This window comes from Anomaloglossus baeobatrachus, chromosome 6 (assembly GCF_048569485.1).
Source record: "Anomaloglossus baeobatrachus isolate aAnoBae1 chromosome 6, aAnoBae1.hap1, whole genome shotgun sequence".
NCBI lineage: Eukaryota > Metazoa > Chordata > Amphibia > Anura > Aromobatidae > Anomaloglossus > Anomaloglossus baeobatrachus.
In genome coordinates this window covers 538,814,390-538,832,871 of record NC_134358.1, presented here as the reverse complement: position 1 = coordinate 538,832,871, position 18,482 = coordinate 538,814,390, and the positions used below count along the sequence as shown (strand labels likewise).

Here is an 18,482-nt window from a genome sequence, read left to right as displayed (position 1 = left end):
CACAGACCCAGTTTGCGGGTCTATAGCGTACAGTAAAAATAAATAAAAAATTTGGCTTAAGGTCCCCCTATATTTTGATACCCAGCCAGATAAAGCATACGGCTACGGCTGCAGCCCCCAGCCGTGCACTTATCTTGGCTGTGTATCAAAATAAGAGGAACCGCATGCAATTTTTTTTTTTTTAGTTATTTAAATAAATAATTTTATAAAACAGTGTGCGGTCCCCCGTAATTTTGACACCCAGCCGTAATAAACCCCAACAACTGGGGGCTGGTATTCTCAGGCAGGGGAGACCCATGATTATTGGAAGCTGGTGTCAAAATTGGGGGGAACACACGTCGTTTGTTCAAATTATTTATTTAAATAATTTAAAACAAAATGCCTCATGCGGCTACTTTTATTTTGATACACGGCCAAGATAAGTTCACGGCTGGGGGCTGCAGCCTATAGCCGTATGCTTTATCTGTGCTGGGTATCATAATATGGGGGACCCTATGCCAAATTTTTCATTTATTTTTACTGTACGCTATAGACCCCCAAACCGGGCCTGTAAATGGAAGCGTCATACATGCTGTCACACAGCGTGGGGGCGCGTCTGACTGTAGCCAATCACAGACGCCGTTTGGCGGGAAAAGCAGTGCATATGCATTAGTTTAACAGGTGGCCCCGGAAGTGAAGGAGAGGCTGTGGGAGCAGTTACAGTCGCGCCGCAGCCTCGGTAAGTTCCGCGCGCTTGATCCTATCCCCTTATCCTTTCTATCACCATTTTTAATCGTCGGATTCTGGTCCCTATAGATTTATATGGGGATCAATTCCTGGCTGGACTCGATTTTTTTATTTTTTTTTTATTTAAAGTCCGGTTAGTCTTGCCAATCCCAAATATCTTCGAGTTCCCCCATCATTATTCAGCACCTCCATAGACTTCATGACCTTTCTTCATGAAAGTCTATGGAGAATAATGTTGCGAATTGAAGAACAGTGATCACTAGACCCCCTGTCTTTTAGATAGGTAGGGTCTGCACCTTTCTGGTAGATGTGTGGATATGCTGTAAGTCCCTAGCGTAGTACGGTACCGTAATATCCCATTAAACAACCATAATAAAATTAAAAGGGTTTTATCGCATAAATTACGGGGATTAAAACTTACTCGTAGTTTGTCGTAGCCGCAGCTTGAGTGCTGTTCAATGTCCATCTCCAAAAATGTGATCTCAATGATGCGACCCGATACCACATTGACTTTCCAGATGTAGTTAGAATGGTGAGGATACTCCCTGGGCCACAACGGAGACGCAATTTGTCCATAGGTTCCTTCTATATTGTTCCCAAATACTAAGGGCATTGAATACAAATTGATTAGATGTTACTGTAAAGACATGTGCCTTCTTTTCCAAAAACAGCGCCTCCTCCGCTTAATGGTTGTTAAGAGTACTACAGCTCAGCCCTATTTATCTTAATGGAGCTGAGCAGCAATACCAGATACAACCCCATGAAAAATTGTCACGCTGTTTCTGAAAGAATTCCGTCATATTTTTCCACCTCTTTAAAACCCCTTTAACTTGCAAACATTACACCCATATAAATGACTGCCATGTAATGTTACATTTCAATTATTTTAAGCCCTTTCTATAACTTCAAGCAAAGACGTGCAGTTAAGACATTTTGAGGAGTCTATAAAGTTCCAGATCGGAGGGTGAGAAAATAATCATGGCTTGGAAAAATATGGGCAAATATTGATTACAATATATGGAACAAATGAGGTGTGGATTGTACTGAGGGCAGATGATGCATGTGGGTCTTCCACCATCTTGGTGTCATGGGTGGGCTAGGCTAACTGGGAGACCTGAACATGCCCTAACACTGGGATCCCTGCGCTGATCCTCAACCCAGAGGTACACTTAAGGGTAGCGAGGTCTGGGCCCCCAGCGTGTCCCTGTCTTCTATTTACACCTGACCTTATCCCCCGCACCCACGCCACCCCTGATAAGACAGACTGAGATAACCCCCTTTCCCAAAACGTCACGGACGGGCGAAGAACTGAAATTTGTTCACTCTGCAAACAACCACAAAGGGAAGACAATTAAAGCACAGGGGAAAATAAAATATAAGGGAGGAAGTAAAGCACAACAAGGGACACTTCCACACCACACTAGCAACAGATTGAAGGTCACCAAAGAGAATCGCCAAAGTCACCGGATATTCGCAAGAGCACAAACAGATGCTATCTTCGGAGATCTCCTAACAAACTCTCAGCCTTAAATAGGGAGATAACAGCTATGGATGGTAATCAGCAACCTGACTCTCAGAAGAGATTACTACTCAGAGAAGGATTAACTCCTACACGGCTGGGTACAGTGGACACAACTCAGCCGACGTCCAGCAGAGGTGAGCATTAAAGAGAAAGAAATAATCCAATTTATGATGGTGGCCACCGTCAACGTGAATTTGCCACAACATGACAGAATTATCATCAGGCACGTATGTGGGACGTGCTGTCTATGAAGCAAAGTTTTGAAAGACATCCACAAGTCAACAGGCACTGGAGGACACGGGCATCTTTTGGCCTGTCAATGAACCATCACCAACCAGGTTTTCCTAACCTGATTGTGATGGTAACAGCCTCATCATAAGAATAGGTCCCCAAGGTGGTGAAGGCGCTTGACCTTTCATCCTTCCTGCAATCCAAACCTCCCTGGTTCCTTATGATGTTTTTGTGCCATTTGTGTGTCCAAGCTATAACTATCCTTAACTATCCTAACTTAGTACTACTAGATGGTATTGACCTTCCGTCTTTACCTAATATTAAGGAGAAGGCACAGAACAGGTGAACTGTGGTAATACATGGCCGCCATTAGAATGAATCCAATATGTGTCGGGCATATGGATGGGGGTTGTCCTGGTGGTCAATGTCAGGAGAAAGGAAATGATCATGAAGGCATGTTTGGAGGAGTGACTAGTCTAAGACAAGCCCATAGCAATAGTAACTGTAACGCTTATGGCCAGTGTAAGGGCAGCGAGCGGTAATAGTGGTCCCTCTGGACCACAGGAGGAACCCGAGCTTGCCCTTTAGTGGGAGGTGCTTAACTAAGCGCCCACCGCAGAGTGGACGTCAGGTAGCACTCCCAGGGCAGTGACTGGGTCTGTGGCAGTTGACCCCCAGGACAGGAAACAGTCTAAGGTACAGGCAGGATGACAGAGGCAGGCTGGACAGGCGGGTATGGACAGGTGTGGTGGGCATGACAGGGACAGGTAGGTATGGGATGGCAGACTCAGGTGACAGACATAAAGATAAAGGAACCTGACAACTAGCTAGCAGACTGAGACACTGACTGCGTGTGTTGCACAGGCACCTCCCCTAATGGGAGGGTGCCTTAAATACATAGTGCCTCTCAGTCATAGGCTGAGAGGCATTTCCGGGAAATGGCACACCAGCCATTTAAGAGGAGGGCCGTTTTATGTGCGCTTGTCTTAGATGCACTCCTGGGAACCCTGTATGGCATGTACAGGTCCTGCGAGGGGAAGGAGGCAGCAAAGCACGTGGGAGGCCGCGCAGCAGCAGTGGAGCACAGGGCCCAGCCGGGGTGGTGACTAAGTGGCGTGCCTGCGGGGACGCCGGCGCTACAGTAACCTACCAAGATATCTGAATACCTGAACATAGGATTTGACTTTGCCTTTACTCTCTACCACAGGTCATGATGACACCGCAGAAAGAGAGGTAGAAAAGCATCAATTAAGAAAATAAGGGGCAGCACAAGGATTTTTCTTAGCAGGTTTGGGGGACTTTTGCTTTATGAACGCATAACCAAACTAAGGAAATTCTGCAGCATAAATTGATCTGTGCCATAGATTCGAAATGTGCAGCGTGTCAAGTTACACTTTTTCCACAATAGATTTTACTGCATGTTTTTGATCATACCTTTCCAGTTTAAAGGGTGTTTCCAGTTTCAGTAAACCCTTGTTTCTGGCTGAAGTCTGTTTAAAATCAATAACCCTCCCCAGGTTTAGCGCTGTCTCCGCTGCTGCTCCTGGTTATTGTCTGCAGCGCTGACGTCATGTTCACACCGCTGTAGCCAATTACTGAACTTAGCAGTTCGAGCAGCTCAGAGCCACTGATTGGCTGCTACTCTGTCAACGTGATGAGAATAATAACAGTCACTGGGAGCAACAGTGGAGACCCAGCGCTGGACCCGGGGAGGGTGAGTAAAGCAAACTATACCGGGGGGATAAGTGATTTCTGAAATTTCAAAATACCTTTAAACTTTTTTTTTTACTTTGTTTCTTTTAAATCTATTGTCTTTTATCCAAATTTTTGTATTGTCTTTTTTATTGTGTATTTGCAGAACAGATGGAAATGAGGTGAATTTACAGACTTACAGTGGGAGAAGGTGGCTCGAAACCCGGGGCCGCTGACAGTAGAATCAGATGCAAACTTCACCCAAAGGATATGGCCGATGATTGAGGTGACGTTACTTGGCAATGTGTTTCCACAGAAGCGTCCTAAGGATACGCCGGTGTCATTTCCTTCTCTAATTTCCACATAATCGCTTGTACAGTTGTCGCTGGTCTGAAGTGAGAATGACCTGAGGGAAATGTAATTCAGGAAAATTACGGAGGGGTCAGACAATACTCAGAATATGAGACATCCTCCTCATGAGCCAAGAGGGAATTCAGCTGAAAATATTAGGAACTCTGAGACTATTGTGAGAAAATTTAGACTAGCCAGGGTTTATAGAAGATTGCATTCGTATTGTTGCCATATTAAATAAGTTATCAGTACTCTAACTCATTTCTTTTTTTATCCATCAATCGTTCTATTATGTGCCACTAAATGCATCCATACTCTTATTATAGTAATATAAACCTGTTATCATGGAGATAGCATCACTTGGTGTCTGCAGCTCTGATGTTTACATCCATCATTTCCTTTCGCCAGGCGTACTGTGATCTACTACTACAAGTTCCATCATGCATTGCAGTAGCCTGTGAGCCAGCACTTAGCACGCTCCCTTCATTCCCCATCCTTCACTGCTGAAGATATTCGAAGATACCAAGTGTCAGAACAGCCCAGGGTAGGTACCAGCCCATCTGGCATTTGCCAGGTGGCCAGTACAGCCCTGTCACTGTGTTTCTTATTCAAATGATGGTGCTTTTAAGCTGTCCACATCAGTGATTGGATTACCTAAATCCTTTGCTTTTGAAATGCAGATCGCAGCACTTCACTAGCAAAGGTGTTGGCCCCTGCTGTTATTGTGAAATGAAACTGTCAGCTCAGCTTGCATGAGGCAGACTATTTGTGTCTTCAGGAGGCATGCTCAGGCACCTGTCATGCACTCTAAAACATCTTCACCCACAATCAGGAGCCCAGTGACAACTTCCTTTTGTTTTGTCTGATTTCTGTGCTGGAAAAGGGAATATCAGACATAACAGAGAAGGAAGAAGAATCTGCACAACAATCCAGTACTACTGTATGTGATACCTGTGGATATGTGCTCATCGAAGCTATACATCCAAGTATATTACAAATGGTATTGTTTTGAAAAGCTATATATATGGCAAGGGGCTGAAAAAGTAGTGGGAAAACCCCTTTAATGTCCTAAACTAATAGCATTATAAGCACTTTAGTTTTGCCATGATAGCAAGGAATTCCAAAAATCCAAGAATCTAATAGTAACAAGTCACATAATGTGCCGGGGTAAGAAAACCTCTTTCCCATCCTTTTTCAGAAGTGTACCACTCCCCAGCCGCCCGACTTTCTGATTGCTGGAGGCAGGTGCTCCTGACAGAGTCAAAGATTGTCACCCTGTACGCTCCTGACGTTCCTGTGCTCTGAAGTATTGGAATTATAATTGGATTTAGGAGCTTACGTTGCACCCAGACTAATTTAAGTGCTTACAAGATCAGTAGGAAAGAGTTTGTAAGCACGGCGCATGTTTGCCCACCACTCCTAAATAACAGTGATGGTCAGACTGGACCACCCCCCCAGGTGCGGCAGCAGGCGGCTGGAAATGCTTAGTTTCGGAGCTGCTCCATCTTCTGATAGCGGCCGCGGCCAGGTACTGCACATCCGCCTCCTATTAAAATAAATAGGAGGCGTATGTGCAGTACCCGGCCGCGACCACTGTCAGAAGATGGAACAGCTCTGGAACTGAACATATTCAGCCACCTTACTAAAAGCAGCTAACCCGGCCATCCATGTAAAAGTAGTGGACAACCCCTTTAAGCTTAGAAAGGGCAGGAATTTTCATTGATAAAATACATGGAAAAACTGAACAAACCTGTTTATCATTCTGCTTTATTATATACTGCTGACAGATCAGCCACCATCCTCAAATGGGTTCCAAATAGACCCTAGTGCCAGGTGTGATGTTGCCCTGCTGCCAACATGAACCCCTAATGTGTCCGAGTCTGGGCCAACCCCAAAATCCGCTTTTACTTTGTTAGGCTATGTTCACACCCACCATTTTTGCAGATTTTTTTTTCGGCAGCCAAAACCAACTCTCTTGGCCGTAAAAACGCTGCATTCAAAAGTCCGTCTTTTGGCATTTTCGCAAGATTTTAGAAGCAATTTTTGGGTGCAAATTATAAGCATGCTTTGTCTACAGTACAGGTTAGTACGGTATTATACACCAAAACCTTTTCAACTTGGGTTACTTTATAGCATTTTTTTCACTTTCTTATTGCTTTCTATGGGTTAAAAACACTGCAAAAATTCTAAAAGAATTGACATGCTGCAGATTTATAAAAACGCTGCAGTTTTCCAATTTGGGCACAAAGAAAAAAAAAAACAATTATGGAAGTGAGATAGTGAGATTTCTGAAATTCCGCAGCTTTGGATGGTATTGTAAAAAGCAGCTTTAAATTTGAGGGAAAAAAATGCAGAAAAGGAAAATTGAATGTGTGAATGTAACCTTAGGCTTGTCCGACCCTCCTCATTATCTCCCCAATCTTTCCTTTGTCTATGAGCTGGGACTCTGAGCTTAAGGGTACCGTCTCACAAAACGACGTACCAGCGATTCCGACCACAATACGACCTGGTCAGGATTGCTGGTATGTCGCTACATGGTTGCTAGTGAGCTGTCAAATAGTCAGATCTTCCCAACGACCAGCGACCAGCCACCAGCGACTCATGTAACGATGCTGCGCTTGGTAACCCGGGTAAATATTGGGTAACTAAGCAAAGCACTTTGCTTGGTTACCCGATATTTACCCTGGTTACCAGCGTACACCACGTAGCCCTGGCTCCCTGCACACATAGCCAGGGTACACATCGGGTTACTAAGCAAAGCGCTTTGCTTAGTTACCTGATATTTACCCTTGCTACGTGTGCAAGGAGCCAGCGCTAAGCGGTGTACGCTGGTAACCAGGGTAAATATCGGGTAACTAAGCAAAGCGCTTCGCTTGGTTACCCGATATTTACCCTGGTTACCAGCGTACACCGCTTACAGGCTGCCAGCACTGGCTCCCTGTATACGTAGCTAGGGTACACATCGGGTTACTAAGCAAAGCGCTTTGCTTAGTTACCCGATATTTACCCTGGTTACCAGCGTACGCTGCTTACACAGAGCAAGTGCTCGTTGGTCTCCCGCCGTCAAACACGCCGATGTGTGCTACACAGCAGGAGACCAACGAGCAAAAAATGAACCAGAGCAGCGATTTCACAGCAGGAGCCAGGTCGCGGCTTAGTGTCACACACAGCGAGATCACTGATGAGGTCACTGGTACGTCACAAAACCTGTGACTGAGCAGCGATCTTGCTATGTGAGAAGTACCCCTTATTCCCCCATTCATAATACTTTCTCATATGCCACCGTAGCACATCAGAAAGTGATTCCAGCTGATTTCCCTTTTGTATTGGTTCTGGAGGATAATTTACGTTCCTCCTATGATGTCTCCGTACAATATGTTGCATGATCACAGTACAGTTAGTCACACTCCGCTCTGGCGCTTTGTTATCTTTCCAGATTACAATTGTGTAATAATAGTTTTCCTGCCAGATGTTGCATTTCCTTCCCGGAAGGCCATTAAAGTAGAAATAATATGAAGCGAGAAGACGTTTACATGAAAGACAGCATGAGCCGATTGCCAGGAGAGCTGCGAATGTCCCAAACACACTCCGTACTGGCTGGGTAATTGTCTGGATACCCTGGACTGTTGAACGCTCCATTCTCCATATGTAAGGTCCCGCCACATGCTGAAAGAGACAATAACAAGATGTAAGACGGTCACATAATGTACAGACGTCACTCAGAAGGAGCAGATGGGCCTGAAGCGCCACTTGGGCCCTCGGAATGACGCTGGTGATGTCACTCTGCTCAGCCCGATGATGTCACTGTCTGCTCCACTGACATTATCAGGGGGAGATAATCACTAACCCCACTGCCTGAATGGGCCAAAATGAGGACATTTAGGCCTTTTCACAGGAACACTAAAGATAGAAAATGCACATGCAAAAAAAACGAAAAAATATTCCACTGATTGATCCTCTTTTCTTTGATCCTATTTTGTCTCATATGCAATTAAAACTTTAAATAGGCAATGAAATCTTCTATATGTGTCCCAGGAAAGCAGCCACATCACATATCTTCCTGCACACTGTCGTGTAACTAGCTGTAAGATAACTTGCAGCAGCAGGATCCTCTCCCCTATGCTCTGTTTACTGTAAAACTAAAATATTGTTACGTTATGTCTACTAGATAATTTCCCCACCCCAAGGTATTGTCTAAGATATATCCTTTGTCTTTGAATCTTTGTATCAGGAATCAGCAGAAAATCCTTAAAAGGAACCTGTCAGCAGATTTGGGGCCTATAAGCTGTGGCCACCACCAGTGGGCTCTTATATACAGCATTCTAACATGCTGTATATAAGAGCCCAGGCCACTGTGTAGAACGTAAAAAACACTTTAAAATAAACAATGCGATGCAGACTGGTCGGATGGGTGTCTCCATTCTCCGGTAAAGGCTCCTCTTCTTTCGACCATCTTTGTCCCCCTTCTTCTGAAGTCGGGGTGCATGACGCGTCCTACGTCATCCACAGTAGCCGGCATTGAGATCCCGCGCAGGTGCACCACAATATTTTGATCTGCCCTGCTCAGGGCAAAGTGCGCCTGCCCAGGACCTCCTTGCTGGCTATTGTCTATGATGTAGGATGTGTCATCCACACTAGCTTCAGAAGAAGGAGGACAAAGATGGCCAAAAGAAGAGGCGACGGTACCGGAGAACGGAGACACCCATCCGACCAGTCTGCTCCGCACATGCCCTTTTGGTGAGTATTATAAAGGTGTTTTTTACGTTCTACACAGCGGCCTGGGCTCTTATATACAGCATGTTAGAACACTGTATATAAGAGCCCACTGGTGGTGGCCGCAGCTTATAGGCTCCAAATCTGGTGACTGGTTCCCTTTAAGGTGGACAGCCACAATATACTTCCTGAAAGGGGTTGTCCACTTCTAGAACAACACTACATTGCAACTTAGGTATCCATGGTTACGAACACAAGCAACTAACTGTCACTATATGAGTGGTCGTGACCATGCATACCTAAGCTTCTGTAATGCACTGCACATGAGGTAAGAGACATGGCTATATCAGGAGAACTACACTACATTTCTAATTGGAGGTATTTGCGAATATTATTATTATTATACCTGCTACATATTGGGATAAGATCTTGGAGATGGGAATACCCCTTTAAATGTTGTTGTCAGAGATTGATGATTTAACAGCAGCAACTAGAAAAAAAGCTCTGGATGCTGCTGTTAAGGTCCCGTTACACGCAACGACGTATACGATAACGATATATCGCCGGGGTCACGGATTCCGTGACGCACATCCAGCATCGTTAGTGATGTTGTTGCGTGTGACACCAACCAGCGACCGTTAACAATGGAAAATACTCACCAAATCGTCCATCGTTGACACGTCGTTCATTTTCAAAAAATCGTTGATTGTTGAGGACGCAGGTTGTTCGTCGTTCCCGAGGCAGCACACATCGCTACGTGTGACACCCCGGGAACGACGAACTACAGCTTACCTGCGGCCGCCAGCAATGAGGAAGGAAGGAGGTAGGCGGGATGTTACAGCCGCTCATCTCCGCCCCTCCGCTTCTATTGGGCGGCCGCTTAGTGACGTCGCTGTGACGCCGCACGAACCGCCCCCTTAGAAAGGAGGCGGTTTGCCAGCCACAGCAGCGTCGCTAGGCAGGTAAGTCCGTGTGACAGCTGCTAATGATATTGTGCGCCACGGGCATCGATTTGACCGTAACGCACAAACGATGGGGGCAGGTACGCTCGCTAGCGATATTGCTGCGTGTAACGCCCCCTTTACTGGAAGATGCCAGCTGTGTTACACAGCCAGCACCTTTCTTCCCAAGCGCATTAGCCGCCAGCAATGAGGAAGGAAGGAGGTGGACGGGATGTTTGTCCCGCTCATCTCCGCTCCTCCGCTTCTATTGGGCGGCTGCTTAGTGACGCCCCTGTGACGCCGCACAAACCGTCCCCTTAGAAAGGAGGCGGTTCGCCGGCCACAGCGACGTCGCTAGGCAGGTAAGTCCGTGTGACGGGTGTTAGCGATGTTGTGTGCCACGGGCAGCAATTTGCCTGTGACGCACAAACGACGGGGGCGGGTACACTCGCTAGCGATTTCGCTGCGTGTAACGCCCCCTTTACTGGAAGATGCCAGCTGTGTTACACAGCCAGCACCTTTCTTCCCAAGCGCATTACACCTCCACCCGATATAGGATGTAATATTACAGCCTAGGTTAGGAAGGGGTTAAATTAATTGTCTCTCTGGCTAAATAACAGATTTACTGGGTTACTCCAGAAGGAGTAACTGTATTTTTAGCTGCTCTGATTTATGGCTAATAGACTGGGACCCCGACTATTAAGAAATCTGTGTTTTCTAACAAGAAAAGTGATTTTGAGTAATTTCTGACCGGGCAACAGACGTATTATGAGTCTCACCTGACATTGATGCTGAGTACGACGCATGGAAGCCCTTCATATTGGAATAGTCATTAGAGACAAATCGGAGCACCATGGCATTACTGAGCGACGTGACAGGGTGGGGAATTACTCTACCACAGAAACGACCTAAAGACATAAAAACAAACACTACATGTAAATCACTACATGTCACAATTATTTCTGTTCATCTTTATTTCGAAAAATGGGGCTGAGCTGCAATTCCAAATGAAACCTGTAGTCAGACGTGGCGCTGTTTCTGCAAAACAAACAACTATTCTTGTTTTACAACTACAAAGTGTACAAGGAAATGAGAGTAAATGCAAACCAAGACTGTGGTAACATGAAAGGTTTATCTTGACTTTCTCCCATGAAGCAGAAATGACCCATGCCATGACTTTTGTGCCAGTGACTACTACTGCAAAACATTCCTTATATAGATGCATGTCTTATATATACCCATAGAAGGGGACGCGTAATTATCTCCATCTAATATCTCTACGAAGTCTTCAGAACAATTCCGATTTCGGCCTTCAGTTTGAAAGTCGGTGAAAGAAATGGTAACATGGTTAACTGCAAAGAGAAGAGACAAAGAAACTGTAATTAGAACAAACAGTATACAATATCCATAATATAAATATGGAGTTGTTTTATTAGTGCCCACTGGTGTGCAGTTATGTAGTATACAAATATTCATTCTATACAGTGCTTAGTTATAAGATCCAAACAATATGTTACCCAGGAAACTTTGCCATATAAAAATGCCAAAGTGCAAAAATAAATGATACAAGTGCCTTAATAAAAGTGCTATGTGGCACCCCTGAGGCTTCAGTCGCCACAGGGTACTGCACCTCAGTTAGGGTGTGGTACCTATCCCGGGTCAGGAGGGGGTTAACTGCCGGTGTCTCCACATCTTAACACACAAACAATAAGGTGCTTTTGTCGCGGGCGGCGGGGCGCTACGCTCGCTAACGCTCGGGTCCGGCGCTGCTGCTGCTCGGTGGCTCGAGCGGTGGGCCGGATCCAGGGACTGGAGCGGCGCTCCTCGCCCGTGAGTGAAAAGGGGGTGGTTTGTTTGGGGATTTAGTCCGTGACGCCACCCACGGGTTGTGGTGAAGATGGGCATCACCGCTGCTGGTGACGGGGATCCCGGGAGCGATGGCAGGGAGCAGTTGGGATGTTGTTTTCCCCCTCCGTGGATAGGGGTTGGTGGTCCCGGGGCCCGGTGGTGTGACGGGGAGGCAGGGTCGGTGAGGTGCAGGGTTGCAGGGACAGTGCGGCGCGGTGCCGGATGGCACGGGTGTACTCACTCAGCAATTGATGCACAAAGTCTCCGGTAAACCAAACGGCTGGATGGACGGGTCCCACAGCCGGCTGCAGTGTCTCTTCCCCGGACAGGTGATGGTGGCTGTCTTTCCATGCACCTTTGTGTACTGTGATGACTCCAATGGCTTCCCAACGGTAGTCCGCTCCCCGGTGTATAGATACCGGAGGAGCCCGTTTTGCCCGCAGGCGCTGGCCCTCGGATTTCTAGCCGGTGGCGGTGGCTGTATATCCTCACGGTGTGAGTGGTTGCCTTCAATCGGGACTTAGTTGTTAGGGAACCCCGGGGGTTCCTGTCACATTCGGATTTGACTATTGACGGCGGCTCCAAGCCTAGTCGGGGTCCGATGGCCCTGCCTGTGTGCTTAGCTTCACTCCGTTCCCGGGTCCGGTACCAGTGGGCCACCGCCCAGCCCCGGTCCTTACGGCTCTGCGGAGTTCCACCAACTCCTGCAGACGGCCACCACCCTCTGCCAACCTTGCTCTCAGTGCCTGGGCTCCAACCCAGACACTCGCAGTACGTGACCTCTCACTTTCACCTCCTGAACTGAACTCACAGCCTTTTCCCGCCTCCAGGCCTGTGAACTCCTCGGTGGGTGGTGCCAACCGCCTGGCTCCGCCCCACCTGGTGTGGACATCAGGCCCTGGAGGGAGGCAACAAGGGTTTTTGTCTGACTAATGTAACTGTCTGGGGGGTGGGGGTGTGTGTGTGTGTTTTGTCTGTGGCTACCTGGCTAGTCCAGGGCGCCACACTTTCCCACCAGGCTCCGGACTAGGGTAGGCAGGGAAGTTAGCCATCACGATGAATGGGGTTGGCCAACATAAAGCTTGGGATTGTCCCAGTCACTAAGACAATCACACCCGGGGGGCGGGCACCACTTGGGGTAGAAGTGGGCGCAACCTAAACACTATAGGGAGTCATCCCCGGGCATAGCTTGGAGTAGGAGCTGAGCTTGGACACTAGTTCTGGAAACAGGTCTCTTCTTTACCTTCGTGGGGCTCGGGGCTTGGAGCTGGAAACTCAGCCCAGGTTCCTGTTTGGAGAGGGGGACAACTCGCTAGAAAGACTTTCATGGGCACCGACGGTGACCACCAACTACCTGGGATCGGCTGGAGCCCATCGCGGTAATCACCAGTATCTCTGGTGTGGGTTGCTAATGAGCAGTGAGTTCTACTCTCATCTTGTTGGAGAAAATTATGGATCTATAAAGAGTTGAGCAGAACCATGTCTGACAATAACCTCTGATAGAGAGCAATGCGTCGTGAATTAAGAGCTACGAAGGTCACAACGTGCACACCGGGAACTTATGTCAAGGTAGAGATTTTTGGTGAGGCGACCTCCACACTTACAAGGATCCTGAGCTTTTATAATCCATGAACAGTTTTGATTGTTCGGATAATTGACTGGATACAATGGAGAGGAAATAACTCCGCCAATTGAATCCGTGACAATGGAGCTTCCACATGCTGCAAGAGAATCAAAGGGAAATACACGTAGGTCAGACCATGAGTAATATGATAAATATGGACATTTGCTCATAAAAGGAGGAAATCTGTGAGATACTGAAAATCCATTCCCTAATATGACCGTCATTGTAATCAGACCTTCTAAAAGCTAATTTACTCAGGACGATAATCAAAGAATAATGCAAAGAGAGTAAAGTGAAAAAGAAAAATTGCTGCTTCTCGAAAGACATAGTAGTCACAACTTCTATTGGGTTTGGTTACATATGTTTCACTCTTCGAGACCAAGTTCCCACACTCTCAGCGACCTGTCTGCTTTTACTATCTCCGGCCGGGTCGTGTTCACGCACGTTTCTCAGCAGATGGATGCACTGGCGGACACAGAGAGGAGGACCCCTGTGTAACAGCAATATACAGTTAGGTCCAGAAATATTTGGACAGTGACACAATTTTCGCGAGTTGGGCTCTGCATGCCACCACATTGGATTTGAAATGAAACCTCTACAACAGAATTCAAGTGCAGATTGTAACGTTTAATTTGAAGGTTTGAACAAAAATATCTGATAGAAATTGTAGGAATTGTACACATTTCTTTACAAACACTCCACATTTTAGGAGGTCAAAAGTAATTGGACAAATAAACCAAACCCAAACAAAATATTTTTATTTTCAATATTTTGTTGCGAATCCTTTGGAGGCAATCACTGCCTTAAGTCTGGAACCCATGGTCATCACCAAACGCTGGGTTTCCTCCTTCTTACTGCTTTGCCAGGCCTTTACAGCCGCAGCCTTCAGGTCTTGCTTGTTTGTGGGTCTTTCCGTCTTAAGTCTGGATTTGAGCAAGTGAAATGCATGCTCAATTGGGTTAAGATCTGGTGATTGACTTGGCCATTGCAGAATGTTCCACTTTTTTGCACTCATGAACTCCTGGGTAGCTTTGGCTGTATGCTTGGGGTCATTGTCCATCTGTACTATGAAGCGCCGTCCGATCAACTTTGCGGCATTTGGCTGAATCTGGGCTGAAAGTATATCCCGGTACACTTCAGAGTTCATCCGGCTACTCTTGTCTGCTGTTATGTCATCAATAAACACAAGTGACCCAGTGCCATTGAAAGCCATGCATGCCCATGCCATCACGTTGCCTCCACCATGTTTTACAGAGGATGTGGTGTGCCTTGGATCATGTGCCGTTCCCTTTCTTCTCCAAACTTTTTTCTTCCCATCATTCTGGTACAGGTTGATCTTGGTCTCATCTGTCCATAGAATACTTTTCCAGAACTGAGCTGGCTTCATGAGGTGTTTTTCAGCAAATTTAACTCTGGCCTGTCTATTTTTGGAATTGATGAATGGTTTGCATCTAGATGTGAACCCTTTGTATTTACTTTCATGGAGTCTTCTCTTTACTGTTGACTTAGAGACAGATACACCTACTTCACTGAGAGTGTTCTGGACTTCAGTTGATGTTGTGAACGGGTTCTTCTTTACCAAAGAAAGTATGCGGCGATCATCCACCACTGTTGTCATCCGTGGACGCCCAGGCCTTTTTGAGTTCCCAAGCTCACCAGTCAATTCCTTTTTTCTCTGAATGTACCCGACTGTTGATTTTGCTACTCCAAGCATGTCTGCTATCTCTCTGATGGATTTTTTCTTTTTTTTCAGCCTCAGCATGTTCTGCTTCACCTCAATTGAGAGTTCCTTAGACCGCATGTTGTCTGGTCACAGCAACAGCTTCCAAATGCAAAACCACACACCTGTAATCAACCCCAGACCTTTTAACTACTTCATTGATTACAGGTTAACGAGGGAGACGCCTTCAGAGTTAATTGCAGCCCTTAGAGTCCCTTGTCCAATTACTTTTGTTCCCTTGAAAAAGAGGAGGCTATGCATTACAGAGCTATGATTCCTAAACCCTTTCTCCGATTTGGATGTGAAAACTCTCATATTGCAGCTGGGAGTGTGCACTTTCAGCCCATATTATATATATAATTGTATTTCTGAACATGTTTTTGTAAACAGCTAAAATAACAAAACTTGTGTCACTGTCCAAATATTTCTGGACCTAACTGTATGGGGCCTTTACAGTCCAATAACTCTTCATAATACACAATTCCCCCTGCTTTGGAGGTAGAAATGTAGAAATGGGCCCCCTTACATCTTGCGCCACTGGCTGCACCAATGATACGTCCACCGTTGGATTGGTGACATCTATAGGATGTTCGCGCTCTCTGACCTGATATTGCTGGGTGCTGTAGGTCCACTCTTGTCTGGAATCCCACACCTTGAAGGCTCACTGGCCTCACTTGCTTCTCTCAAACGTATGGAGGTGGCACTTATGCTCTTACCGACTTTCTCATTCTCATGGTAGTACCTACTGGAGTAATCTTGGTCCTGTAGTAATCTTCCATTATAGGTTATCACATTCTTCTCCAGGTATTTGTCTTCTGACAGTGTCTCCCCTTGGTTGTCCCTTCTCTCACAAGGTGGTGGTCACTCTACACTCACGGGAGACCCATCTTCCTTACCCTGGATAGTCACAGTGGCTACCTCCTGTCCATTACATAGCCTAAGGCCACCGCACACCATAACAACAATGTCCCTGTTACCCACCTACGAGTTGCAAGCGATTTGGATGCACAACTTCAACTAGCCACCTGTGCCCTCTGCGACTGACCACAAGTGAAGGGAAATAGAGACCATTATACCCTTTGCCACACTAGTAGTGGTCTGATATTTCTCCACTACCCTCGCCTATCTGATACATAGGCCACCCTCACCATTGATCAAGAGACATTTGCACAGCCACATACGCACTTTCCCTCTCTGAAAATATCCCTCACCACATCATCCATACACATTATGGCAACAAGAACGTGTAATAATCTCACAGTATAGTATTAGTAGAGGACTCGGAGCAGATGAGATCTGCCATTGGGCTTTGAACAAAACAGACAGGATCTTACCTTCTCTAAAGCTGGCGCTGAAGCCTCTGTGACTTCTGCTGCTGTCGGATTGCAGGCGGATAAACATGGTGTTTTGAGTAGATGTAATTGCATTGGGAATTTGGCTTCCGCACAGAGTATAAAGCAGTGGAGCATCACTGTTTTCACCATCATAAACCTATAGGACAAAATGTGATAGGGAAAGGAGAAAAGGGTTTATTTCCATAGATTGAAAAATTTGGTTTAGGCTACATTCAAACCAATGTATTTTCGGTCTGTGTGCACAATGTTCCATTTAGGCTTAAAGTCTCCTCACCACTGCCATGTCGACTTGGTATGTCAGTCTCCGCAAGGAGAATAGTGTTTCCCTTAGACCCCATCTTAGCCTCTCATAAAGCTAGATCAGATCTCATGCTTTGCGCTGATGAGGGGCAATCACCCCAAAACATCGTGTCTGCAAACTGAGGTTCTGATCTGGCATAGATCCTAACTCATATGGCAATTCTCGTTAAAGGGTCACTTTTGACTTTTAGGATTGCTACCTCCAATAGGTGGAGCTAGATTTCATCTATTTCCTCCCTGAAGAGACAATTTGCATATTTCCCAGAGGGGCATTTCACCTTAAAGTCTACTCACTACTGGCATGTCGTCTTGGTACATCAGTACCTGCAAGGAGTAGTGATGGACAGTCTGGCTGTTTTTGATGATCCAGTTCCCATGGCTCTGCTCTTTCGGATTGTTCGTGGATGCCTATTAAATATGTGTTCACTCCAGATTTTTAATGCACTCGAAACCTCGCCCATCCAATGATGAAACCTCGCCCACTTGTAATGGTCCAAGTAAAATATTGAGTGGGTGGAGTTTTGTTCATGTGGGCGGGGTTTTGCCCACCAAGCACCCAAATTGTACACCCAGTGAGAGCCATTAACAGAATTTAGTGGCTCTTACTTGGGTGCCGGTTCCTGTCAGTCATAGCTGGGAGCCAGATATTTGTGTTGGATCATTCGCACCCGACACATCTGTGCCACCCCGGTGACGACCGGGGTGCTCGGATCCGGGGTGGTCATGGTTCGAGGGGTCCGGACCCGGGCTCGGCGGACACTCAAACTGGAAAAGGGGATTATTTACAGGGAAAGTGTTTGTGACGCCACCTGTGGGGTGCGGTAATGAGAGTACCGCCGCTGCTGCAATGAGGACCGGGGCAGATGGTGGGGGAGCAGCAGGGTGACAGTCCCTCCGCAGGTAGGGAAGGTCCCTGAGCTCGAGTGAAGATGAGAGATGGAAGGGTAGACTGCAGGAGCAGGCGTATTCACTGGGGTGGTTGAAGCGTTGGATAAGTAGAGATGAAACGAGACACACACCGTTCTTGAATAAGTCTCTGTGCACAGCTGCTGCTGCCTGGAGCACGTACAGGTCCCCGGTACCACCTGTGTTACTAGTAGTCCAGAACTTGCCTCCGTGCACTGTTTGTGTCTGTATGGGTCCCTATAGCTTGACGCAGTAAGGGCCAGTTCTTCAGTCTTTGGTGAAGTCTTGCTCCTAAGGGCTGACACTTGGGACCTCAGTGGGTTGCTTTAGTTGGAAAACTCTGTCCCCGGCATTGGCCAATGCCCTTAGTCTCTGAGCTTTAGCAAGGTCCCTGAAGGCCCCCTTCCTCTGCAGGTTAATTGCCAGGACGTTGAATCAGCTCCTGACCTATGGTCCTGTACCCTGTCGTGCTCGATACTGGTCAGCTCTGTTGGTCCCTCTCTATTCCCTGCAGTCCCTCTTAGACTGCGTTTGTCACACCCCAGACCGACGT

The 18,482-nt window shown here is 46.7% G+C and overlaps 1 protein-coding gene across 2 annotated transcripts in view; it reads right to left on the bottom strand.

The window, feature by feature from the left end:
* The window catches only part of CUBN (cubilin), a 299,203-nt gene that overhangs the window by 71,761 nt on the left and 208,960 nt on the right, over nucleotides 1-18,482 (bottom strand). For both annotated transcript variants that reach the window (XM_075315595.1, XM_075315596.1), the window contains exons 32-38: nucleotides 16,703-16,859; nucleotides 13,629-13,745; nucleotides 11,415-11,528; nucleotides 10,956-11,084; nucleotides 8,056-8,188; nucleotides 4,372-4,577; nucleotides 1,148-1,329 (exon numbers count right to left, since the gene is read on the bottom strand). In XM_075315595.1, the coding sequence (XP_075171710.1) occupies nucleotides 1,148-1,329; nucleotides 4,372-4,577; nucleotides 8,056-8,188; nucleotides 10,956-11,084; nucleotides 11,415-11,528; nucleotides 13,629-13,745; nucleotides 16,703-16,859 (1,038 nt within the window). The remainder of the gene's footprint in view (nucleotides 1-1,147; nucleotides 1,330-4,371; nucleotides 4,578-8,055; nucleotides 8,189-10,955; nucleotides 11,085-11,414; nucleotides 11,529-13,628; nucleotides 13,746-16,702; nucleotides 16,860-18,482) is intronic.